Genomic DNA, 25,344 nt, shown 5'->3' with positions numbered 1-25,344 from the left:
AGTATCCCAGGTTGCCTAGTGCTAGGCTGTGGTGTGCGTGGGTCAGTGCTGGGGGCCAGGGCACTGTGGCTACAGGAATTGAAGTGGTTGTGCTACTGCCTGGGACTTGGGTTGCCTCTTTGGCAGGCTTCTCCCAGGACTTGTGAGCCCCAGATCTGGCTCCAAGCTGAGGTGTGGGGTGGGCAGAGCTGGAGCGCTCTGAACCACTGTGTACTCCTCCCCAAGGGCTGTCCACCCGAGACGTGAGTTTCTGTGGCACCACCTGGTGTTTGCTCTGACAAAGTTGGATGTGGCCTGACCCACCTCCACTGTGCATGCCAACAAAGTCTGCCCAGAGGACCTGCCCTGCCGTGCACGTGCTGACAGTGGGCTCTGAGGTTCAGACTGGACCAGACTTCTCGAGGGCAGAGTCCAGGCCCCTCCAGCCCCTCGATCTGTCCCAGTGGACCTCCCAGCAGATGAAGGGGCTCCTCCGGGCAAGGGCCTGCCCCTGTGGACCTTCTATCTTTTTTATTTATTTATTTTAGGGTTTTTTTTTTTTTTTTTTTTTTTTTTTGGCTGTGTTGGGTCTTTGTTTCTGTGCAAGGGCTTTCTCTAGTTGCGGTGAGCGGGGGCCACTCTTCATCACGGTGCATGGGCCTCTCACTGTCACGGCCTCTCTTGTTGTGGAGCACAGGCTCCAGACGCGCAGGCTCAGTAGTTGTGGCTCACGGGCCCTGTGGCTCCGCGGCATGTGGGATCTTCCCAGACCAGGGCTCAAACCCGTGTCCCCTGCATTGGCAGGCAGATTCTCAACCACTGTGCCACCAGGGAAGCCCTGGACCTTCTATCTTTTATAGATTCCTCCCAGGGGTGCTGGCTCCACCCTGTCTTTTCTTTTTTTCTTTTTTTTTTTTTTTTTTTTTGGTCCTACCTGGTTATGTGGAGATCTTTTTTGCAGCTTTGTTTGTATAAGAGTTCTTCTGCCAGTTTCCAGTTTGTTTTCTCTGAGAATTGTTCCACACGTACATTTTTTTGGATGTGTTTGTGGGGGGAAGTGAGCTCCACTTCATCCTCCTCTACCATCTTGATCCCTCCTCCCCAACGTGGATTTTAAATGTTTATTTCCAGCTAGGCCTTGAAGTACAGACTCTGGCCCAACTCCTTTCTGTTACAAAGGATGCAGGTAAGGTTAGAGATGGGATGTAAGGTGCTCGGGGTCACATGGCAAGTTGGTGGCTGTAGCAGAGCAAGACTGAGAACCCTAGCAGCCCAAATCCCACCCAGACCCTGGATAGAACAAAGTCCTTAGCTCACACTTATCCACAGAGCTCAGGGAATTACCTTATTCCCAGAAAATGGTAGCTCCCTTTAATCTTTCATAGTAATAGCCACCATGTGTTGGAACTCTGGTCCATGAGTTGGGACCAGAGACTATGATACTTATGTTATTTCACTTAGTCCTCACAATGGCCAGCAGGTGGGTATAACTGGGAGACTCAAGAGAGGTCAAGTATGTTCCTTAAGGCCACACAGCCATGCTGTCTCTCACCAGGGGTTGGGGTTCTTGTCGCATACTCTAGGACACATCGCTCACCCCTAGTCCAGGTCCTAGGGTACCCCCTCTATATGCACCCATAGCCCCCTCTCAGAGCACCCATGGTAGTGAGACTACCTCACTCTGTGAGAACTTCTGCTGGAGTAGGGATTGGCTCACACTCTTCACCACTGTGACCCCAGAATCTAAGCCACAGCGGGGTCTTGGTAAATATCTATGACACACACAGATGGACAGTGTCACAGCTGGGGTATCAGCTTGGGTCCCCCTCCTCCAAAGCCTGTGCTCTCTGCACAGAGTTATTCCTCTGTCCTTTTCCCTGCAGTACACAGGAGGTAACCCCAATAGAGGCTCACAACTTTAACATCAGCCCTGGCAACGGCAGATGCTCCCTTGTGTTTGGTGGGGTTCCTGACCTTTGGAGAGCACCCCACCTGTCAAGTTGGCCAAGGTCTTGCTCCTCCTGCCAAGTGGAATCCCTACAGCCTGTCTGTGTGCCCTGGGCCACACACAGATCTTGGAAAGTGCAGAGGCAGGTAGGATCCAAGTCTGGAGGGAAGGGATAGCAGATAAGGCCTTGCTCTCTAGAAACATCAGATGACCTTCCCTTGTGTTGCCAGTAGGACTGGCCTGGCACCCTGGGGTATGCTGGCTGTAAGAACAGGACAGGGTCACCAGGGAGCCTGGGGCTGGGCTCCTGCTCAAAGAAGGGGCCAGGAAACCCAGAAGAGGGCAGAGCTGAAGCAGGAAATGCCCACAGCTGAAGGACTTTGAAAGAGCAAAGAGTAGTTCAGAGGAAAGCCAAGGAGGAAGATGCAGGAGGAGGGCTGTGGGCAGCTGGGCTGCAGGGCCAGGGCTTCCAGAGTGGACACTGGTGTGCTACCCAGACTCCCCCTGGAGCAGCCTGTGTCATGACTGGACAGGACAGGGTTGAAGGCCCTGCTGCCAGGCTCCATCCAGGGCTCCTGTGCAAGGCTGCCCCAGCTCCGGAGTTCTGTACGAGACTGGTCGAGGCCTTTGTCATGACTGCCTCACAGCTCAGCTTCTCCCTGCCCAGTCCTGCTCCCCTCCTCTCCCACAGAACCCTCCCCAGGAAGCCTCCTGCACATAAGTCACCTCAGAGCCTGCTTCCTGGGGGGGCAGCATAAGCCCTGTAAGGAGAGGTGGGGAGTGGTCTTCAAGCACAGAAACTCTACACACATCTAGCAGGAGGTCTTAGCCCAGCTTCGTGCTTCGGGTAGAAGCATTCTGTGCTTTGGGAAGTGCCAGGCCCAGGTTGGACGAGGGTTAGAGCGTTACAGCTTCCTGGCTGCCTGGGATGTGACAGAGGAGGCCTTCCTGAGAGAGGGCAGGATGACATAATGGGGGAACACTGGGTTCTACCTGGGGCAGCTTGGATGTGGTTCTTGTCTTTCCTTTTGTTGATGTGGTCTATCATATTGATTGATTTGAACATATTGAACCATCCTTGCAATCCTGGAATGAATCCAACTAGATCATGGTGTATGATCCTTTCTACGTATTGTTGGCTTCAGTTTGCTCATATTTTGTTGAGGATTTTTGCATCTATATTCATCAAAGATATTGGCCTGTATTTCATTTTTTGTAGTCTCTGTCTGGTTTTGTATCAGGGCAATAGTAGCTTCATAGAATAACTTTGGGAATGTTCCCTCCTCCTCAGTCTTTTGGAGGAGTTTGAGAAGGATCAGTATAAGTTCTTTGTTTGGTATAATTTTCCAGTGAAGCCATCTGGTCTTGGACTTCTGTTTGCAGGGAGTTCGGTTTTTTGCTTTTTTTTTTTTAATTACAGATTCGATTTCACTTCTAGTGATCAGTCTGTTCATGTTATCTTTCTTCTTGACTCAGTTTTGGCACCCAGAGGGACTCCACACCAGGGCCAGAAACACCCCAGGCTCTGCTCTGTGTTGCATGGTCCTGCTCAGGTCTGTGTACAGGGAGCGGGGTTCAGAGGATTTACCCCAGTCCTCCCATCAGGGAAGGGGGGCTGGAGATAGCAGCTGGCCTCTAAGGCGCTGAGAATGTGGGGTGCTCGTGAGGCTGTAGGGTCTGCATGGAGCAGACAGGTCTCCCTCAGAATGCGGGTACACCTGGAGACACCCTGGGAGCTGAGCCAGCCCCAGTTAAAGAAGCCTTCACGCCGGAAGTGTTTTTGATCTTTACAAGCACCTTCGGGAGTGACTGGCCAGTCCGCTCAATGTATCCTGCAGGGCATCTCTATGGGCTGGGGGACTCAAGGCTCAGGCCTCCCCAGGGTGAGACCCATGGTGGTGTGGGTCCATCTATCAAGCAGCTCTTCCTGGGAGGCACTCGGGCTGGTCACATAAGCTGAAAGCTCAGACAAGATTTTTGGTTCTCTCTCAATTTTAAATACCACTCCCAGCCCCCCAGTTTGTCTGTATTCCTCACTTTGCCTATTCTGTTTGAGGGGAAGGGAGTGTGCTAACAGTACACTCTGAGTGAGTTTCCATTTGAATGGTCATAAATTCCAAGTTGGTGACTGGTGAGTGAAAGTCTGAAGGTTCTGCATTTGATTTCAACTCCCTGCCATGTGCACCCCAATGGATGCAGAAAAACATGTTACTTCCAACAGAGTCAGGGCGGGGGGCTGCTTGGAGATCTAGGCCAGTCCACTTATCCCCTTGTTTTCACAGATGAAGAAACTGATCCTAGAGAGGGGAGAGGGTTTGCCCAGAGACCCCCAACCTCCTGGGCACACCCAGGCCTCTGCAGAGTGGCATGGCTAACAAAAATCAGACAGCCTACAGGCGAGCGTATGGTCATCCAGTGAGTTTAGGGGTGACATTTAATGTGCCCCAAATGGCTCATTTATTATTTTAAAACAGTGTTTTCAGTAGTACCTCTAAGAATTCCCTTGCATCTGTGTATTATTTCTCAGCCTACCAAGCCCTTACACAACTCTTTGCTTCCAACAACACTGCTTTGAAGGAATTCTCATTTCTTGCGTCTAGAAATGACGAAAGAGGTGATCTTGCTTGTCCAGGATTGCCCAGGTAGTGAGGGCAGAACGTGGACTCAAAGCCAGGCCTGTCTCAGGTGAGAGGTCCTCTCTATGGTATCACCTTGCTTGCTCAGAAATCTCTGCTCGCCCTGCCAAACTCCATGTTCAGCCCAACCTCGGGGCTCCATGCTGAGATCAGGTCTTAGGCTAAGTAGAGGTTTGGCCTTTGGTTAAAATGTGCCAAGTCACGGCTGCACTTGCCCCCTTAGCCCATGAGCCCCCGGGGTATCCTAAGTTGGGCCCACGGAACCAGCATGTCACTCCTTAGCTTGATGAGATGTTATGGAAAGGGGGATGCTGTAGTTTGGTTTTGACACATATACAAGAATAAATCTCTTCAGGCCGCAAGCCTTCCAAAGGCCATTGTCATTTGTGTACACACAAAAGATGATGGTATCAGAAATGAAAGCAGTCTAGAGATGCTATTATTAGGTCCTTTTTATTTGGAGAACTAGGGCATCCATAGGGAATGTTGAAAACCCAGAGCCTATTTAACCAAGATTATGTTTTCTTATGGATGATGGTACCATGGCCAACTGTGAGCTGTAAAGTGGCTAGGATGATGCTTACCTGTAATCAGAGGGAAAGCGGGTTGGTTAGAATTTTATAGCCTTTATTGTTTATCTTTAAAAGTAGTTTTCACTATGGAAAATATAGAAGTAAATACAGATGAAAATTAAAAAGCACTTAATCCTACTACCCAGAAAGGTTCTCTTTTTGGACTTCTGTGCAATTCATACTACAGGCATATGTTCCACTCACACAGCACAATTAATTATGTTTGCATTGCATTGATTATAACAGGATCCCAGTCAGGAACCAGCCTTCCAGGATTTGTCAAAAAGTTGCTTGTGGAAAAGCACAGGAGCACATGATGGCTTTGTTAGTCTGGCTGGGTTTCCTGTTGAGTTATTTTGCTGTTCACCATGGAGTTGTAAGGTCAAGGTTACTGTGACAGAGAAGGGGGAAACTCCTGAGTAGGTGATCTCAAAGGTAAACAAGATTCTGTTTGGCTTTTGCCCATTTTGATCAGTCAGATTATTGCTTTTTCCTTGTAATGACAAAATACATTCATAGCTATAGAAACACTGTAACTATTGAAATTTGTGCAGGAAAAATACCTTTGCTATTGTGAGTCTAAAATGCTCCAGTGTTTCACTCACTTTTTTCCCCATTAAAATAATTGGTTTTTTTGTTTTTTTGTTTTTTTTTTTTTGCGGTACGCGGGCCTCTCACTGTTGTGGCCTCTCCCGTTGCGGAGCACAGGCTCCGGACGCACAGGCTCAGCGGCCATGGCTCACGGGCCTAGCCGATCTGCCGCATGTGGGATCTTCCCGGACCGGGGCACGAACCCGTGTCCCCTGCATCGGCAGGCAGACTCCCAACCACTGCGCCACCAGGGAAGCCCCGATAATTGGTTTTTTTAATGTGGTATTTGAAACACGTGTTTTTTTTAGGAGTTGAACTAATGAAATACAGCAGAACAGGCAGGCTCTCTGTGTCTTTATATATTTACATACACATATACATAATTTAAAAAATAAAATTAGGACCATACTATGCATATAATATTGTATTTTGCATTCGTTACTTAATAGCATATTATAAGCATTTTCCAAGGCATTTTTCAAAAGTATGATTTTTAATGCCTAAAGTATTCCATTATATGGCTGTAACACACATTATTTATCCACTCCCCTATTCAACATTTTGTTGCTCCCAATTTTTTTCTATTATAAAAAGGCTGTGATAAAGTGACTCTGCCCACATCTCTTATTTTATTACAATACATTTTAGAATCTGAATTACCTTAATGAGGTTTTCACAAGTATCAGTGATAGTGTGTCACTGTCACACATAATACAATGCTTGGCACACAGCAGACATTCAATAATTGGTAGCAATTGGACTTCCCTGGTGGTGCAGTGGTTAAGAATCCGCCTGCCAGTGCAGGGGACACAGGTTCAATCCCTGGTCCGGGAGGGTCCCACATGCCACGGAGCAACTAAGCCCGTGCGCCACAACTACTGAGCCTGTGCTCTAGATCCCGCGAGCCACAACTACTGAGGCCCGTGCACCCAGAGCCCATGCTCCGCAACAAGAGAAGCCACCGCAGTGAGAAGCCCACGCACTGCAACAAACAGTAGCCCCTCACTCGCTGCAACCAGAGAAAGCCTGCACGCAGCAACAAAGACCCAACACAGCCAATAAATAAATAAATAAAGTAGTAAATAAATAAGATTGCCATCTCTCAAAAACCACTAAAAAAAAATGATTGGTAGCAATAAATAGGAAATCAGGTCCCTAAGAGGACAGACCTGTTCTGTCAGAGCTGAGAGGAGAGACATGTGTTCCGTTTCATCAGGGGATGATGTAGGCGGACACTTGGGGTAAGCAGATGAGAAGGGATGCGGTGGTGGGTTTTGCTCCCAGAATTAGACTGGCCTGTCAATACCTGAAATGAAATGATTCTCCATTTTGAGCCCAATATAACCTTCTCAGACGTGGTCCCCCTTGGGCCCCAGAGACCCACTGTGAGCACACTTATTAGCTTAATCACGTGGGGAGGGAGACTCTGAACGACATCGATCACACTCTTGATTCAGATCCTTCAGGTAGCGGGAAACTGTGATCAGAGAGGGCAAACAGCATAAATCATTGTGTTCTCAAAGATTATTTATTAGCTATTCTCACTCATGGTGGAAAAAAATAAATGAAACTGAAATAAGATGAAACTCCAACAACACTTCTTCCCCAAGGACCTCAGGCGGATGATACAAAATGGACCAATAGAGGCTTCGTGTTTGTAGCTCACTTACAGGAGAACTCATTAAAGCAGAAATCAAGTAATGACAGCCTAATTTCTTGTAAGGTATAGGGTCTGACCTGGTGCAATAAAGTCACAAGGACGATTCTTCCAAATAAAGAGACTAGAATGCTTGTAAGTCTAAGAGCGACACCCCTTCCAAGCTGCACGGTTACACTAGGGCACTGCTGGGCTCCTCTTTGGAATGAGTCTTCCCAATCCAGACAATTCCATCACCTGTCCTTGCGGGTGGCCAATCTCTTCTTTGATGGCAGATTTGATTTCAGAGCAGAGTCTGGTCACCTGGAGCTGGATCAGATGAATAAGGGATAATGAGGTTCTGTGATGCAGTTGGGAGGTAAATGCTGTGAAGGTTAAAATAATGAGACCAGTTTTCTTATGTGGGCCACAGGTGCTGCTGAGGGCCCTCCCCAAAGAGGTGGGATCTTTTCATCTCCACCAGGCGCCACGAGCCTCGTGAGACTAACCACGCAGCCTCCTAGGATGCGCGTGTGGAAGGCCAGCATTCCTTTGGATGCTTAAACTCTGGGCTGGTTGTTAGAACCCCGGCTCACACATTTAGTGCCCACTGGGAGACACAGCAGTACTGTTTGCTGTCTCACCTTTCGATTTAAAATAAGTTTATATTTGGTCTAAGAAAGCCCAGTTCTTAAAAGGATTTCCATTCTTTGGGGGCTGAAGGCAAGGGGCACCATTTTGTTTTTCTTCCTTCTTTTCAAATGCTTGCTTCCTAGCCCACCGGAAGAGGTCTATGTGTTTGTCCTTCATGACGCCTGGCCCCTGGAGGCAGAGGGTCCATAGCACCAGTGGGGGCAAAGGGTCCAGTCGTCATTGGATGGCTTCAGGACAGCGACACGTGCTGGGAGAGCTGCAGCACCTGGTCACAAGGACGTCCCTGCAGTGTCTCTCTAGGAGTTCAGACACTGCCCCGGGCCTGTCCGAGAGGTGCCTAGGCCTCTGGGATAGGGGTGTTGCAGTTCCCGTGGTAGATCCTGACGTGGCCCTCACACTGGAAGTAGGCATCGAAGACGTCGCTGTAGCCATGGTCCCTCCACCAGGTGCAAAGCTGCCGGTTCCAGGTACAGTCCAGCACATGGAAGAGCTCTGGGTGCTCCATGCCGATCATGGTGAAGAAGTCTTGGTCCCCGAGGTGACCCCGGAAGTGGTACTTGTCGGCCAGCTGCTGCACCTGTGCCGGCTCCAGCAGGCGGCCGTACAGTGGGGACTGGCGCATGGCCTCCAGGTTGAGCAGCATCACCCCGCTGTTGAAGCCGGGGAGCCCCTCAGGCGGAGGGCCCCCGACCCGGGTCTTGGGGTTCTCATGACGGAACTGCCAGAATGTGTGCCTGGGAAGGGGAAAGAGAACAGATTTAGCCTGATGTGTGTGTGGGAATAGTCTGCCAGTCCTGTTCCCCCGGGTCCTCACAACCACCCAGGAGGGAGGTTCCATTTCCACTCATTTTACAGCTGCGAGAACTGAGACATTCTGAGGTTCAGAATCTGTACCACACCGCCAGCAACAGGCAGAGCCGGTCTGAGTCTCCCAAGTCCAAGCCTCACGTTCTTCCCACCACCCTCAGGATGACACCATCATCTCCATCAGTCACAGCTGTACAGACTTCGTCAGCACCAGGCACTGCATCCTACGAGACGGGTGTTCTCAGAGGCAGTATGTCACCTCACGCCTGAGGAAACTGCACAGAGAGGTCCAGAGACTTCCCCAAAGTCACACAATCAGCAACTAGCACAAGCAGGGACTCAACCCAGGCATCTGGCTCCAGCGTCCACTTCTGAGGTTAGTAACAATCTAGGTGGAGCTCTCCAACCCTTGTCTTTGTCTGTGATCTTGAAACGGAGAGGAGAGAGAAAAGTTGGGAAACAGTTCTGAATGGTGATCAGGTAAAGACATAGGGAGCTAAACACAGGCTGAATCAAAATCATTTTTTGCTTCAGAATAAGTCTCATTCATTAAAACCCCATGCCTAGCATTTCTGAAACAGCTCAGGTCCACCCATGGGTCAAGTGAAAGTGGCTATGGGACAGCCAAGTAGAATTATAGCAATTTTAGAAAGCAGGTCCACTCAATTTCAGTTTCTCTCTAGGCAGATTTAGAAATCTGCTCTAAGCCCACTGGATGTTACAGCCAAGGGGCCCCTCCTAGGTCCTTTATCCAAATGTTTCCATCTGGAGACAGGAAGTCAGATCCAGAAACCTCCCTTGGGTGACAAGGTTAGAGCATGAGCCACTCTGTTCTCTAGCCTCTTTAACAGCAAGTTCCTGCACAGAATGGGCACAGGAAGGGGCAAAGAGAGACCCAGGCTCCATTCCTGCAGAGATGCCGTCACAGCAGAGGGGCCTTCAACTTGGAGGAAGGAGGAAAGACGGAGGGCCCTTTGTCGTGGGCAAGGGCAGGAGTGAGCTGGGGCGTGTCCTGCATCAGGCTCCATCCCGCCTGTTTTACCAGCTTCACCTCTTCCCTAGAGTCCGTAGGATGGGGGGTGCAGCATACCAAAACCAGCTCTGCCCCCAGCCTGGAAATGCCACCCTCTGGCCTCCCACAGAGCAGCTTCCTGGCCAACGACAGGGAGGAGCTGTGCAGTGAAGTGGGCAGCACAGGGGAAAGAGGCCTGACCCAGGGTGGGCCACCCTGATGCATTTTCCAGTTCAACACATTTCTCTGGGTCTGGGAATAGAGAAAGCTTCCTTGAGGTCTCACATATCACAAGGGGGCCGAGAGTTTGCTCCTGGCCAGGGTAAAGCATTCCATTTGGACATTCTTACAAGTGGAATACACAGGTTCATTGTCTGAATTTCACCATAATTGGACTGTGAGTGGAACAGAGCTCTGGTGCCTACTTGGTGATAACAACCTTGGCAAAAATAAACTTCCAAAGCAAACAGAGACGCTAGATCTTTCTAGCCACTAAAGCCTGCAGTGATGGGATCATAGCAGGGTTAGAATGCAGTTTGACAACTGTTAGTTCATTTTACCATATTTCTTCCAAATGGTTAATTTCAGGAACAGGTTGCAAACCAGCTAAAATTCTACCAAATAGAACTGGGCTACCACGGCATGGTAGAGGAGGGACCCTCAAACCAGGCGAGGTTTTTTTTTTTTTTAACTATTCTAGTTGGAAATTTTATTGCCCCACTCTCAGTAACTGATAGAGCAACTAGACAAAGGATGTGGAAGATCTGAACAAAGCTATCAACCAACTTGACCTAGTCGACATCTGTGGAACTCTCTACTCAACAACAGCAGAACACACATTCTTTTCTCCTGCAAATGGAACATTCACCCAGATAGACCATACGCTGGAGGACAAAACAAGTCTCAGTACATGGAAAAAAGTTAAAAATCATATAAAGAATGCTCCCTAACCAAAATGGAACTGCACTTGAAATAAACTAGATAGATAGAGAAAATTTCTAAATATTTGGAAATTAAGCAACATACCTTTAAAACAATCCACTGGCCAAAGAAGAAATCATAAGGAAAATCAAAGTATTGCAAGTCATGTACCCTTTCATTTTCAAAAGCAGGTGACCAGCTGTCCCATGTCCTGAGAAACTGTCCTAGTCTCAGGCAAACCAGGACGGTTGGTCACCCATTGAAATGTTTGGGTTCAGACTACAAGTTATGTGTCACCTTAGGTACAGGGCTTTTCTCTCCCGCTTTTTTTTTTTGGTGGTACGCGGGCCTCTCACTGCTGTGGCCTCTCCCGTCGCGGAGCACAGGCTCCGGACGCGCAGGCCCAGCGGCCATGGACCACGGGCCCAGCCGCTCCGCGGCACGTGGGATCCTCCCAGACCAGGGCACGAACCCGTGTCCCCCGCACCGGCAGGCGGACTCTCAACCACTGCGCCACCAGGGAAGCCCAACCACTGTCTTGGTATCAAACTGGAGAGGGCATGGACCAGGGCTGTGGGCCCTGTGAAGCTTTAAACTGCCTGTTTCCCTAGGGCATTTCTTACCACCGAGAGTCACAGCTGACCCTTGTTAGGATCTCCTGCTGGCAAGGCCTGAAGCAGGGAGGTCTCTGACTCCGCTGGTCAGAGAGGGTAAGAAATGTTCCCAAAGTCACACAGGTTATCGGTGGTAGGACTGACAGGGGCCCCTCATCGGCACTGGTCAGTCAGCAGAGAGATGCCCAGAAGTCCACTCTTCCATGTCTCCTAGTACTTCATGAGATGAACAGGAACAACAGAGAGCACACTGAACTGAGAAGATCAATCGCCGATCACTCAGATATTTAACAGACCCAACCCATACCGAGGTGAGTGGAACATCCCTGCCCTCAGGAAACAGGCAGTGCAGCAAGGAGCTGAGACCTGGGTGTGAACACACCAGCGGTGGTGGTCCTGGGGTGGGGCTGGGGGGCTGCGCCTGGACCCTGGATGCCTGGGCTAGGGACCAGTGGGGTGAGCCCCTGGGCCTCTCAGGGCCTTGGTTTGCTCAGCGATCACATAGGGATGTGGGGATGAGACACCCCTTAGGGCCATCCTGGACTCCAGGAGCAAACACATGCCAGACCCTGCCCAGCGCCAGGCCCCTAGGAGTGGTCCTGGCCGTCACCATGGGTGCTCAGACACTGAAGGCAGACACCCTCCCTGCCCAGGCTCTTCTCAGGGTGTGGTGGTATCTCAGGGGTCAGCCCTCGTCCACCAGCCAGGCATCTGCAGGTTTTTGTTTCGACACGGCTTCCTGCTCCAGGGAGTCTGGAATGACTGTCTGTCTCATTACCAAAGCAGCACCGGCTATGATCCGTCCACCTCTGTGGAACTCTAAAACCTGGCAGAGCATTGGAATCATGGAGCATGAACACCCCTGTCGGCAAGGCTCTGACCTGCTCCAGGACAGCCTTCTGAACGCCCCCAGTCCTCCTTTGCTCTGGAACCCTATGGGTGGTTTCAGTGGGCCTGAGGCCTCCCCTGGCACAGCAACACCAGGGCGCCAGCTGCTCCCCCGTGCCCTCAGGAGGGGTGGGATGCCCCTCCCTAAAGCATCCGTCCCCATCCCTGGCCCTCCCACCATTCCCTGGCCCGCCGGACGTCTCGGCTTTCCCCCCACACCTGCTGTCCTAGAGCTGTGAACAGGTGGGTGGGGCTGGGGAACCCATCACCACTCCATCTGACAAGTGGCTCTAGAGCACTGAGGTGCCGGCACTGGGCTGGGCCCTGGAGGGCTGCGTGGCGAGGAACTGGGGGAGGCACAAGGGACAGAGATGATGGGGGAAGAGGCATTGCAGGGTTCAGCCAGGCAGACAGAGCTCAGCTCAGAGGGGCTTCAGGCCTAGGCTACTACAGGGGTGGCGGAGCCGCCAACAGCACGGCGGGGCTGTGAGGATGCAGAGGGGAGTGACCCTGTTCAGTCTTGAACAGATGCCCAGCAGGGAGCTGGACACAGGTGTGTCACAAGCACAGTGCAAAGCAGGCAGGACAGAATTCTAGAGAGTGCTGACATTTAGGGAATGGAGGATGAGGAGCGAGGACACAGGTAGGACCTCTGAGTAGCCGAGCCGCCTGTCCCCCACACTGACGCGGGCCGTGGGGCCCCCTGAGGAGCTGCACCGACCTCCAGCTGGACCTGCAGGCCCACTGTGTGCACTTTAACCCCACATCCCCCAGCCCTGTGTCCCAGGTGCCCGAAGTGCCCCCATCCAATCCAGTGGGCCTCCAGGCCTTCTCTCCCCAGATGCTGCCCTCCAAACCCTCTTACTGACAGCGACTGCCCATTCTCTGCCTCCCATTTGAACAAACACTGATCAGGACAGAATGACACCCCAGACAGCACTAAGTATCTCCAGCCTTCCCTCCCCAAGTAGAAGCCAATCCTGCTGCCACTCCCCCAGACTGCAGGGATGCACACTGCCTGCGCCGACACACCCTTCCAGAGCTGTCCCCCCACCATGCACCGCAGCCACCATCAGTCTAGCTGCCTCCTCGCCTCCCTGCTCGTCATCTCTGCCCACCACCCATACCCTCTTCTTCTCTGCTCCATCCCTAGGGCACCCTCAATAATTTCAACAGCCACGATAAGAGCTTCACCTTGGCCTCAGGGTTCTTCAAGCCCTAGTTGAGCTAGCCACTTGGCTCCCCATTCTGTGCACCTTGCCACCAGAAGGCACTTTGCTCCAGATTTAATGTGATTCTTATCAAATTACCCATTACCTTTTTTTTTCACAGAACTAGAACAAGCAATCCTAAAATTTATATGAAACCATAAAAGACCAGAATTGCCAAAGCAATCCTGAGGAAAAAGAACAAAGCAGGAGGCATATTCCTCCCAGACTTCAGACAATACTACAAAGCTACAGTAATCAAAACAGCATGGTACTGGCACAAAAACAGACATATGGATCAATGGAACAGAATAGAGGGCCCAGAAATAAACTCACACACCTATGGTCAATTAATCTTCGACAAGGGTGGCAAGAATATACAATGGAAACAAAACCAGTCTCTTCAACAAGTAGTGTTGGGATAGTTGGAGAGCCGGATGTAAATCAATGAAGTTAGAACACACCCTCACACCATACACAAAAATAAACTCAAAATGGCATAAAGAATTATAAGACATGACACCATAAAACTCTTAGAAAAGAACACAGGCAAAACATTCTCTGATATAATCATACCAATGTTTTCTTAGGTCAGTCTCCCAAGGCAACAGAAATAAAAGCAAAAACAAACAAATGGGACCTAATCAAACTTACAAGCTTTTGTACGGCAAAGGAAACCATAAACAAAACAAAAAGAGAACCTATGGACTGGGAGAAAATATTTGCAAGTGATGCAACCAACCAGGGTTTAATTTCCAAAATACACAAACAGCTCATACAACTCAATAACAGAAAAACAACCCAATCAAAAAATGGGCAAAAGACCCAGACAGACATTTCTCCAAAGAAGACATACAGAGGGCCAACAGGCACATGAAAAGATGCTCAACGTCGGGCCTCCCTGGTGGCGCAGTGGTTGAGAGTCCGCCTGCCGATGCAGGGGATGCGGGTTCGTGCCCCGGTCTGGGAGGATCCCATGTGCCGCGGAGCGGCTGGGCCCGTGAGCCATGCCCGCTGGGCCTGCGCGTCCGGAGCCTGTGCTCCGCAGCGGGGGAGGCCACGGCAGTGAGAGGCCCGCATACCGCAAAAAAAAAAAAAGATGCTCAACGTAGCTAATTATTAGATAAATGCAAATAAAAATAACAATGATGTATCACCTCATACCGGTCAGAATGGCCATCATTAAAAAATCTACAAATAACAAATGCTAGAGAGGGTATGGAGAAAAGGGAACCCTCCCACACTGCTGGTGGGAATGTAAGTAGGTGCAGCCACTATGGAAAACAGTATGGAGGTTCCTCAAAAAACTAAAAATAGAGTTGCCATATGATCCAGCAATTCCACTCCTGGGTATACATCCAGACAAAACTATAATTCAAAAAGATACATGCACCTCTATGTTCACAGCATTACTATTCACAACAGCCAAGACATGGAAACAACCTAAATGTCCATCAACAGATGAATGGATAAAGATGTGGTACATATATACAATGGACTACTACTTAGCCATAAAAAAGAATGAAGTAATGCCATTTGCAGAAACATGGGTGAACCTAGAGATTATCATACTAAGTGAAGTCAGAAAGAGAAAGACAAATACCATATGATATCACTTACGTGTGGAATCTAAAATATGACACAAACAAATTTAACTATGAAACAGAAATAGACTCACAGACATAGAGAACAGACTTCTTGTTGCCAAGGGGGAGGAGGAGATGGGGAGAGATGGACTGGGAGTTTGGGATTAGCAAACGCAAACTATTATACATAGGATGGATAAAACAATAAGGTCCTACTGTATAGCACAGGGAACTATATTCAACTACTGTATAGCACAGGGAACTGTTCAATACCCTGTGATAGACCATAATGGAAAAGAATATGAAAAAGAATGTATATATATGTATAACAATCAATCATTTTGCTGTGCAGCAGAAATTAACACATCACTGTTTATCAACTATACTTAATAAAATTTTTTTTAAAAAGGCACTCTCCTCCAGGGACAGGGAGCTGAGATAGATCCCCTCTGACCACATCCCCATGGAAGCTGCCAGTCGGCCCCTTGGGAGTCTCTGGGGCCCACCTCTCCTTATTTTCTAGATTGTCAGTCTTTCCTAGCTCCCCTGGTTCACCCCCCCAATCTAAACTGCCCCTCAGCACCTCACCACATGCCTGGAACGTGACAGTGTTGAAAGCCATAGAGAATGAAGACCCAGAAATGCTGCAGGAGGTGCCCGAGACCTTTGGGAGGTGAGTGATGGAGCCTAAGAGGCCAGACACTTGGCCCTGGGGACACAAGAGCAGGGGGAGCAGAGGCAGGGCAGGCAGATACACTGGCAGCAAAGAGAGGGCAGAGGGAAGCGTATTTACAGAGAGGGATGCGAAGCCACATGCCAAGGGAAAGGGATGCGTGTGCCAGGCTGAAGAGAAAGGAAACAGGGTGAATGGCAGGGTGGCACTCTGAGGAACGATAATCATGATAATGGCTAATATTTAGTGAGTACTATGTGCCAGGCCGTTTTAAGTTCATTTAATGTTTGTAACAAACCCATGAGGTAAGAACTATTATCTCCATTTTATAGATAAGTGTGATAGGAAGACATAAAACATTTGCCCAAGGTCAGAGGAGCCAAGCAGAAGAGTTTGCCAAGAAGAGGGAAATCCTGGGACGCATCTGAGCCTGAAGGAGGGACAGAAGTCAGAAGGCGCAGTGGCTCTGAGGTGGGAGCAAGGGATATTTTAAAAGCTCATTTTTGGTCAACTCTAAATCTTGGGAAGATAAGAGGTGAAGTCATCTCTGGAGATAGAGGAGCTGGGGTGCAAGAAGGGCCTGAGAAAGAGAAATCGTCTATGAGGGCCCCTTGGAAATGCGATAAGGAATCAATAAAAGATGAATGAAAGAATTTGCTGGAGTAGGGAGGGCGTGAGGAAGCTCTGGATTGATAACCAGGGTATGCCTTATTCATCTTTATGTCTTGAGAGCCTAGCATGGGCATTTGATTCCCAGCACACCCGTGAGAACGGCTAAGTTTCAAATGAATGAATGGATGAATGGATTAAAGAATGAATGAACAACACTGGAGTCTAGCTGGGCTCTTTGATGGAGCTAATGGCGGACTCTGGGAAGGCTCACGCCAAGGAGGACTTCCCAGAACTTCTGCTGCCAGTGTCCTTGTCCTTACGGTGAGGCACAGCCACCCCCCACCTCTGCAAAAGACCCTCCAACACTACCAGTAGAAAACTGAAGCTTAGAAGTTAAACATTTTGAGAGCGGGGGAAGACGGCGGAAGAGTAAGACGCGGAGATCACCTTCCTCCCCACAGATGCACCAGAAATACATCTACACGTGAAACAACTCCTACAGAACACCTACTGAACGCTGGCAGAAGACCTCAGACCCCCCAAAAGGCAAGAAACTCCCCACGTACCTGGGTAGGGCAAAAGAAAAACAGAGACAAAAGAATAGGGACGGGATCTGCACCAGCAGCAGGGAGCTGTGAAGGAGGAAAAGTTTCCACACACTAGGAGCCCCTTCGCGGGTGGAGACTGCGGGTGGCGGAGGGGGGAAGCTTCGGAGCCGCGGAGGAGAGCGCCGCAACGGGTGCGGAGGGCAAAGCGGAGAGATTCCCACACAGAGGATCGGTGCCGACCGGCACTCACCAGCCCGAGAGGCTTGTCTGCTCACCCGCCAGGGTGCGCGGGGGCTGGGAGCTGAGGCTCGGGCTTCGGTCGGAGCGCAGGGAGAGGACTGGGGTTGGCGGCGTGAACACAGCCTGCAGGAGGTTAGTGCACCACAGCTAGCCGGGAGGGAGTCCGGGGAAAAGTCTGGACCTACCGAAGAGGCAAGAGACTTTTCCTTCCCTCTTTGTTTCCTGGTGCGCGAGGAGAGGAGATTAAGAGCGCTGCTTAAAGGAGCTCCAGAGACGGGTGTGAGCCACGGCTAACAGCACGGACCCCAGAGACGGGCATGAGACACTAAGGCTGCTGCTGCTGCCGCCACCAAGAAGCCTGTGTGCGAGCACAGGTCACTGTCCACACCTCCCTTCCGGGGAGCCTGTGCAGCCCGCCACTGCCAGGGTCCCGGGATCCAGGGACAACTTCCCCGGGAGAATGCACAGCGCGCCTCAGGCTGGGGCAACGTCCCGCTGGCCTCTGCCGCTGCACGCTCACCCCACATCCTCACCCCTCCCTCCCCCCGGCCCGAGTGAGCCAGAGCCCCCGAAGCAGCTGCTCCTATAACCCCGTCCTATCTGAGTGAAGAACAGACGCCCTCCGGAGACCTACACGCAGAGGCGGGGCCAAATCCAAAGCTGAGCCCCGGGAGCTGTGCGAACAAAGAAGAGAAAGGGAAATCTCTCCCAGCAGCCTCAGAAGCAGTGGATTAAATGTCCACAATCAACTGGATGTATGCTGCATCTCTGGAATACATGAATAGACAACGAATCATCCCAAATTGAGGAGGTGGAATTTGAGAGCAAGATTTATTTTTTTCCCTTTTCCTCTTTTTGTGAGTGTGTATGTGTATGCTTCTGTGTGAGACTGTGTCTGTATAGCTTTGCTTCCACCATTTGTCCTAGGGTTCTATACGTCCTTTTCTTTTTTCTTAAAAAATTTTTTTTTTCTTATTTTTTATTTTAATAACTTTATTTTATCATACTTTATTTTATCCTCTTTCTCTTTCCTTCTTTCCTTCCTTTCTTTCTCTCTCTTTCTTTCTTTCTTTCTTCCTTTCTTCCTTCCTTCCTTCCTTCCTTTCTTTCTTTCTTTCTTTTCTTTCTTTCTTTCTGTTCTCCCTTTTATTCTGAGCCGTGTGGATGAAAGGCTCTTGGTGCTGCAGCCAGGAGTCAGTGCTGTGCCTCTGAGGTGGGAGAGCCAACTTCAGGACACTGGTCCACAAGAGACCTCCCAGCTCCAAATAATAAAAAACGGTGAAAATCTCCCAGAGGTCTCCATCTCAACACCAACACCCAGCTTCACTCAACGACCAGCAAGCTACAGTGCTGGACGCCTTATGCCAAAAAACTAGCAAGACAGGAACACAGCCCTACCCATTAGCAGAGAGGCTGCCTAAAATCATAATAAGGCCACAGACACCCCAAAACACACCACCAGACGTGGACCTGCCCACCAGAAAGACAAGATCCAGCCTCATCCACCAGAACACAGGCACTGGTCCCATCCACCAGGAAACCTACACAACTCACTGAACCAACTTTAGCCACTGGGGACAGACACCAAAAACAACGGGAACTACAAACCTGCAGCCTGAAAAAAGGAGACCCCAAACACAGTAAGATAAGCAAAATGAGAAGACAGAAAAACACACAGCAGATGAAGGAGCAAGATAAAAACCCAACAGACCTAACAAATGAAGAGGAAATAGGCAGTCTACCTGAAAAAGAATTCAGAATAATGATAGTAAAGATAATCTAAAATCTTGGAAACAGAATAGAGAAAATGCAAGAAACATTTAACAAGGACCTAGAAGAACTAAAGATGAAACAAGCAATGATGAACAACACAATAAATGAAGTTTAAAATACTCTAGATGGGATCAATAGTGGAATAACTGAGGCAGAAGAATGGATAGGTGACCTGGAAGACAAAATAGTGGAAGTAACTACTGCAGAGCAGAATAAAGAAAAAAGAACTGACAGTCTCAGAGACCTCTGGGACAACATTAAACGCACCAACATTCGAATTATAGGGGTTCCAGAAGAAGAAGAGAAAAAGAAAGGGACTGAGAAAATATTTGAAGAGATTATAGTTGAAAACTTCCCTAATATGGGAAAGGAAATAGTTAATCAAGTCCAGGAAGCACAGAGAGTCCCATACAGGATAAATCAAAGGAGAAACATGCCAAGACACATATTAATCAGACTATCAAAAATTAAATACAAAGAAAAAATATTAAAAGCAGCAAGGGAAAAACAACAAATAACACACAGGGGAGTCCCCAAAAGGTTAACAGCTGAAATTTCAGCAGAAACTCTGCAAGCCAGAAGGGAGTGGCAGGATATATTTAAAGTGATGAAGGAGGAAAAACCTACAACCAAGATTACTCTACCCAGCAAGGATCTCATTCAGATTTGATGGAGAAATTAAAACCTTTACAGACAAGCAAAAGCTGAGAGAGTTCAGCACCACCAAACCAGCTTTACAACAAATGCTAAAGGAACTTCTCTAGGCAAGAAATACAAGAGAAGGAAAAGACCTACAATAACAAACCCAAAACAGTTAGGACAATGGGAATAGGAACATACATATCCATAATTACCTTAAATGTAAATGGACTAAATGCTCCCACCAAAAGAAACAGATTGGCTGAATGGATACAAAAACAAGACCCATATATATTCTGTCTACAAGAGACCCACTTCAGACCTAGAGACACATACAGACTGAAAGTAAGGGGATGGAAAAAGATATTCCATGCAAATGGAAACCAAAAGAAAGCTGGAGTAGCAATTCTCATATCAGACAAAATAGACTTTAAAATAAAGACTATTAGAAGAGACAAAGAAGAACACTACATAATGATCAAAGGATCAATTCAAGAAGAACATAGAACAATTGTAAATATTTATGCACCCAACATAGGAGCACCTCAATACATAAGGCAAATACTAACAGCCATAAAAGGGGAAATCGACAGTAACACATTCATAGCAGGGGACTTTAACACCCCAATTTCACCAATGGACAGATCATCCAAAATGAAAATAAATAAGGAAACACAAGCTTTAAATGATACATTAAACAAGATGGACTTAATTGATAGGACATTTCATCCTAAAACAACAGAATACACATTTTTTTCAAGTGCTCATGGAACATTCTCCAGGATAGATCATATCTTGGGTCACAAATCAAGCCTTGTACATTTAAGAAAATTGAAATTGTATCAAGTATCTTTTCCGACCACAACGCTATGAGACTAGATATCAGTTATAGGAAAAGATCTGTAAAAAATACACACACATGGAGGCTAAACAATACACTACTTAATAACGAAGTGATCACTGAAGAAATCAAACAGGAAATAAAGAAATACCTAGAAACAAATGACAATGGAGACACGACGACCCAAAACCTATGGGATGCAGCAAAAGCAGTTCTAAGAGGGAAGTTTATAGCAATACAATCGTACCTTAAGAAACAGGAAACATCTCGAATAAACAACCTAACCTTGCACCTAAAGCAATTAGAGAAAGAAGAATTAAAAAACCCCAAAGTTAGCAGAAGGAAAGAAATCGTAAAAATCAGATCAGAAATAAATGAAAAAGAAATGAAGGAAACGATAGCAAACATCAATAAAACTAAAAGCTGGTTCTTTGAGAAGATAAACAAAATTGATAAACCATTAGCCAGACCCATCAAGAAAAAAAGGGAGAAGACTCAAATCAATAGAATTAGAAATGAAAAAGGAGAAGTAACAACTGACACTGCAGAAATACAAAAGATCATGAGAGATTACTACAAGCAACTCTATGCCAATAAAATGGACAACCTGGAAGAAATGGACAAATTCTTAGAAATGCACAACCTGCCGAGACTGAATCAGGAAGAAATAGAAAATATGAACAGACCAATCACAAGCACTGAAATCAAGAATTTGATTAAAAATCTTCCAACAAACAAAAGCCCAGGACCAGATGGCTTCACAGGTGAATTCTATCAAACATTTAGAGAAGAGCTAACACCTATCCTTCTGAAACTCTTCCAAAATATATCAGAGGGAGAAACACTCCCAAACTCATTCTACGAGGCCACCATCACCCTGATACCAAAACCAGACAAGGATGTCACAAAGAAAGAAAACTACAGGCCAATATCACTGATGAACGTAGATGCAAAAATCCTCAACAAAATACTGGCAAACAGAATCCAACAGCACATTAAAAGGATCATACACCATGATCAAGTGGGGTTTATTCCAGGAATGCAAGGATTCTTCAATATACACAAATCAATCAATGTGATGCACCATATTAACAAACTGAAGGAGAAAAACCATATGATCACCTCAATAGATGCAGAGAAAGCTTTTGACAAAATTCAACACCCATTTATGATAAAAACCCTGCAGAAAGTAGGCATAGAGGGAACTTTCCTCAACATAATAAAGGCCATATGTGACAAAACCACAGCCAACATCGTCCTCAATGGTGAAAAACTGAAAGCATTTCCACTAAGATCAGGAACAAGACAAGGTTGCCCACTCTCACCACTCTTATTCAACATAGTTTTGGAAGTTTTAGCCACAGCAATCAGAGAAGAAAAAGAAATAAAAGGAATCCAAATCGGAAGAGAAGAAGTAAAGCTGTCACTGTTTGCAGACGACATGATACTATACATAGAGAATCCGAAAGATGCTACCAGAAAACTACTAGAGCTTATCAGTGAATCTGGTAAAGTAGCAGGATACAAAATTAATGCACAGAAATCTCTGGCATTCTTATACACTAATTATGAAAAATCTGAAAGTGAAATTAAGAAAACACTCCCATTTACCATTGCAACAAAAAGAATAAAATATCTAGGAATAAACCTACCTAAGGAGACAAAAGACCTCTATGCAGAAAATTATAAGACACTGATGAAAGAAATTAAAGATGATACAAATAGATGGAGAGATATACCATGTTCTCGGTTTGGAAGAATCAACATTGTGAAAATGACTCTACTACCCAAAGCAATCTACAGATTCAATACAATCCCTATCAAACTACCACTGGCATTTTTCACAGAAGTAGAACAAAAAATTTCACAATTTGTATGGAAACACAAAAGACCCTGAATAGCCAATGCAATCTTTTTTTTTTTTTTTTTTCCTGTACACGGGCCTCTCACCGCTGCGGCCTCTCCCGCTGCAGAGCACGGGCTCCGGCCACGCAGGCTCAGCGGCCATGGCTCACGGGCCCAGCTGCTCCACGGCACGTGGGATCCTCCCGGACTGGGGCACGAACCCACGCCCCCCACATCGGCAGGCGGACTCCCAACCACTGCGCCACCAGGGAAGCCCGCCAATGCAATATTGAGAATGAAAAACGGAGCTGGAGGAATCAGGCTCCCTGACTTCAGACTATACTACAAAGCTACAGTAATCAAGACAGTATGGTACTGGCACAAAAACAGAAATATAGATCAATGGAACAGGATAGAAAGCCCAGAGATAAACCCATGCACATATGGTCACCTTATCTTTGATAAAGAAGGCAGGAATGTACAGTGGAGAAAGGACAGCCTCTTCAATAAGTGGTGCTGGGAAAACTGGACAGGTACATATAAAAGTATTAGATTAGAACACTCCCTAACACCATACACAAAAATAAGCTCAAAATGGATTAAAGACCTAAATGTAAGGCCAGAAACCACCAAACTCTTAGAGGAAAACATAGGCAGAACACTCTATGACTTAAATCACAGCAAGATCCTTTTGGACCCACCTCCTAGAGAAATGGAAATAAAAACAAAAATAAACAAATGGGACCTAATGAAACTACAAAGCTTTTGCACAGCAAAGGAAACAAGACCAAAAGACAACCCTCAGAGTGGGAGAAAATATTTCCAAATGAAGCAACTGACAAAGGATTAACCTCCAAAATTTATAAGCAGCTCATGCAGCTCAATAACAAAAAAACAAACAATCCAATCCAAAAATGGCCAGAAGCTAAATAGACATTTCTCCAAAGAAGATACACAGATTGCCAACAAACAGATGAAAGAATGCTCAACATCATTAAAGAAATGCAAATCAAAACTACAATGAGATATCATCTCACACCAGTCAGAACGGCCATCATCAAAAAATCTAGAAACAATAAATGCTGGAGAGGGTGTGGAGCAAAGGGAACACTCTTGCACTGCTGGTGGGAATGTGAATTGGTACAGCCGCTATGGAGAACGGTATGGAGGTTCCTTAAAAAACTAAAAATAGAACTACCATATGACCCAGCAACCCCACTACTGGGCATATACCCTGAGAAAACCATAATTCAAAAAGAGTCATGTACCAAAATGTTCATTGCAGCTCTATTTACAATAGCCGGGAGATGGAAACAACCTAAGTGTCCATCATCGGATGAATGGATAAAGAAGATGTGGCACATATATACAATGGAATATTAGCCATAAAAAGAAACGAAATTGAGTTATTTGTAGTGAGGTGGATGGACCTAGAGTCTGTCATACAGAGTGAAGTAAGTCAGAAAGAGAAAGACAAATACTGTATGCTAACACATATATATGGAATATAAGAAAAAAATGTCATGAAGAACCTAGGGGTAAGACAGGAATAAAGACACAGACCTACTAGAGAATGGACTTGAGGATATGGGGAGGGGGAAGGGTAAGCTGTGACAAAGTGAGAGAGTGGCATGGACATATATACAGTACCAAACGTAAAACAGGTAGCTAGTGGGAAGCAGCCTCAGCACAGAGAGGTCAGCTCGGTGCTTTGTGACCACCTGGATGGGTGGGATAGGGAGAGTGGGAGGGAGGGAGACACAAGAGGGAGGAGATATGGGAACATATGTATAACTGATCCACTTTGTTATAAAGCAGAAACTAACACACTATTGTGAAGCAATTGTACTCCAATAAAGATGTAAAAAAAAAAAGAATGAACAAAAGAATAAGGGACTGTAAGATCAGATAGCAGAAATTTAAAAGAGGAGAATATTGATGAAGGTGGTGGAACAACAGTTCAGAAAGGCAGTTGGGAGACAGTGCGCCCTGGACCCTGTGAGCTGGGGCCATGCGGGTCTTCATCTGGGGGAGCCAGGTCTCCTCCAGCGTGAGGATAGAGAAGGCAAGGGAGAAAAGGTGGTCCCTTGAGCTCTAGAATCCACACCTGTGATGAGATGCGGGTGTGACAAAGGTGAGCCATGAAGAGCCGCAGATGTAACCTGACCCAGTGGTGCCCACAGCCCTGTGGACAATGCCCTTCCCAGCGCTGGCTCTGAAAGAGCCCCTAGCTTCCAAGTAGCGGGGCTTGTACATCACTGCTAGGGAGCAGCTCAGATCTGGTGTGAGCCCTGGGACCAACCAGGAGACTGCAGGGCCTGCAGCCAGCAGGCTGGGCTGGTCACAACCCACGTGCAGGGGGTCCCCAGCTCAGCTCCACAATCCTGCCCTTTCCCAGAAGTCGGGCTGAGGGAGGGACTTTCATCAGGGTGAAGACAAAGCCAGAGAGAGTCACCTTCAGAACCGGCTCACTGCTCCCAACAGCCCCGTGGCACTAGCGGACACGGGAGAGAAGTGCCCAGGACACATGCCGGGTGTTTTCCGGGGCAGTGAGCAGAGCGTAGGCGTGTGCAGTAAGGGTGATGGGGAGGACCACGGGTGGAATTTAACCTTGTGCCCGAATTAAGCTCAACACCAGTCCAGCCCGGTGTCCTTCACCCTGCTGTGGCTGAGCCGGGCACAAAGGCAACCGAGCTCCAGGAAAATGTGTTACTTCGCAAGCCCAGAAGCAGTCTGTGAGCTGTCCCACTTCATCTCAGCTGACCCCTGCCTTTGCCTGCCCCTGCTCGCTGTCCCACACATTGTGGCATGGGTCTCGGTCAAGGGTGAAACAAGTGATCGGCATGTTGACACAAACACTGGGGATCTCCTCTCACCTGTCAGGCACACGGCAAGGCACCGTGGGGGGACAGCGACCAGCCAGACACAGGCCCTGCCCCACAGGAGCCTATCACGGGCAGCAGCACTTCTCAGATGTCACCATGCCAGGGACTCACCTGGGATCTTGTTAAAATGCAGATTCTCATTCAGATGCTGCATTTCTGACAAGCTCCCAGGTAATGCTGATGCTGCTGGCCCGACGATCATACTCAGAGGGGAAAAGAAAGGTATTTTTAATAAT

At 47.8% G+C, this 25,344-nt stretch overlaps 1 protein-coding gene across 1 annotated transcript in view; it reads right to left on the bottom strand.

The window, feature by feature from the left end:
* Positions 1-5,180: 5,180 nt before the first annotated feature.
* Positions 5,181-25,344, bottom strand: part of XXYLT1 (xyloside xylosyltransferase 1) — a 196,846-nt gene continuing 176,682 nt past the window's right edge. The window contains exon 4 of the mRNA XM_082625145.1: positions 5,181-8,750. Coding sequence (XP_082481271.1) covers positions 8,354-8,750 — 397 coding nt within the window. The 3' untranslated portion in view covers positions 5,181-8,353. The remainder of the gene's footprint in view (positions 8,751-25,344) is intronic.

Source organism: Mesoplodon mirus (genome assembly GCF_964341445.2).
Source record: "Mesoplodon mirus genome assembly, chromosome: 6".
Taxonomy (NCBI): domain Eukaryota; kingdom Metazoa; phylum Chordata; class Mammalia; order Artiodactyla; family Ziphiidae; genus Mesoplodon; species Mesoplodon mirus.
The sequence above is the reverse complement of the archived record's forward strand: the minus strand, read 5'-3'. Positions and strand labels throughout refer to the sequence as shown.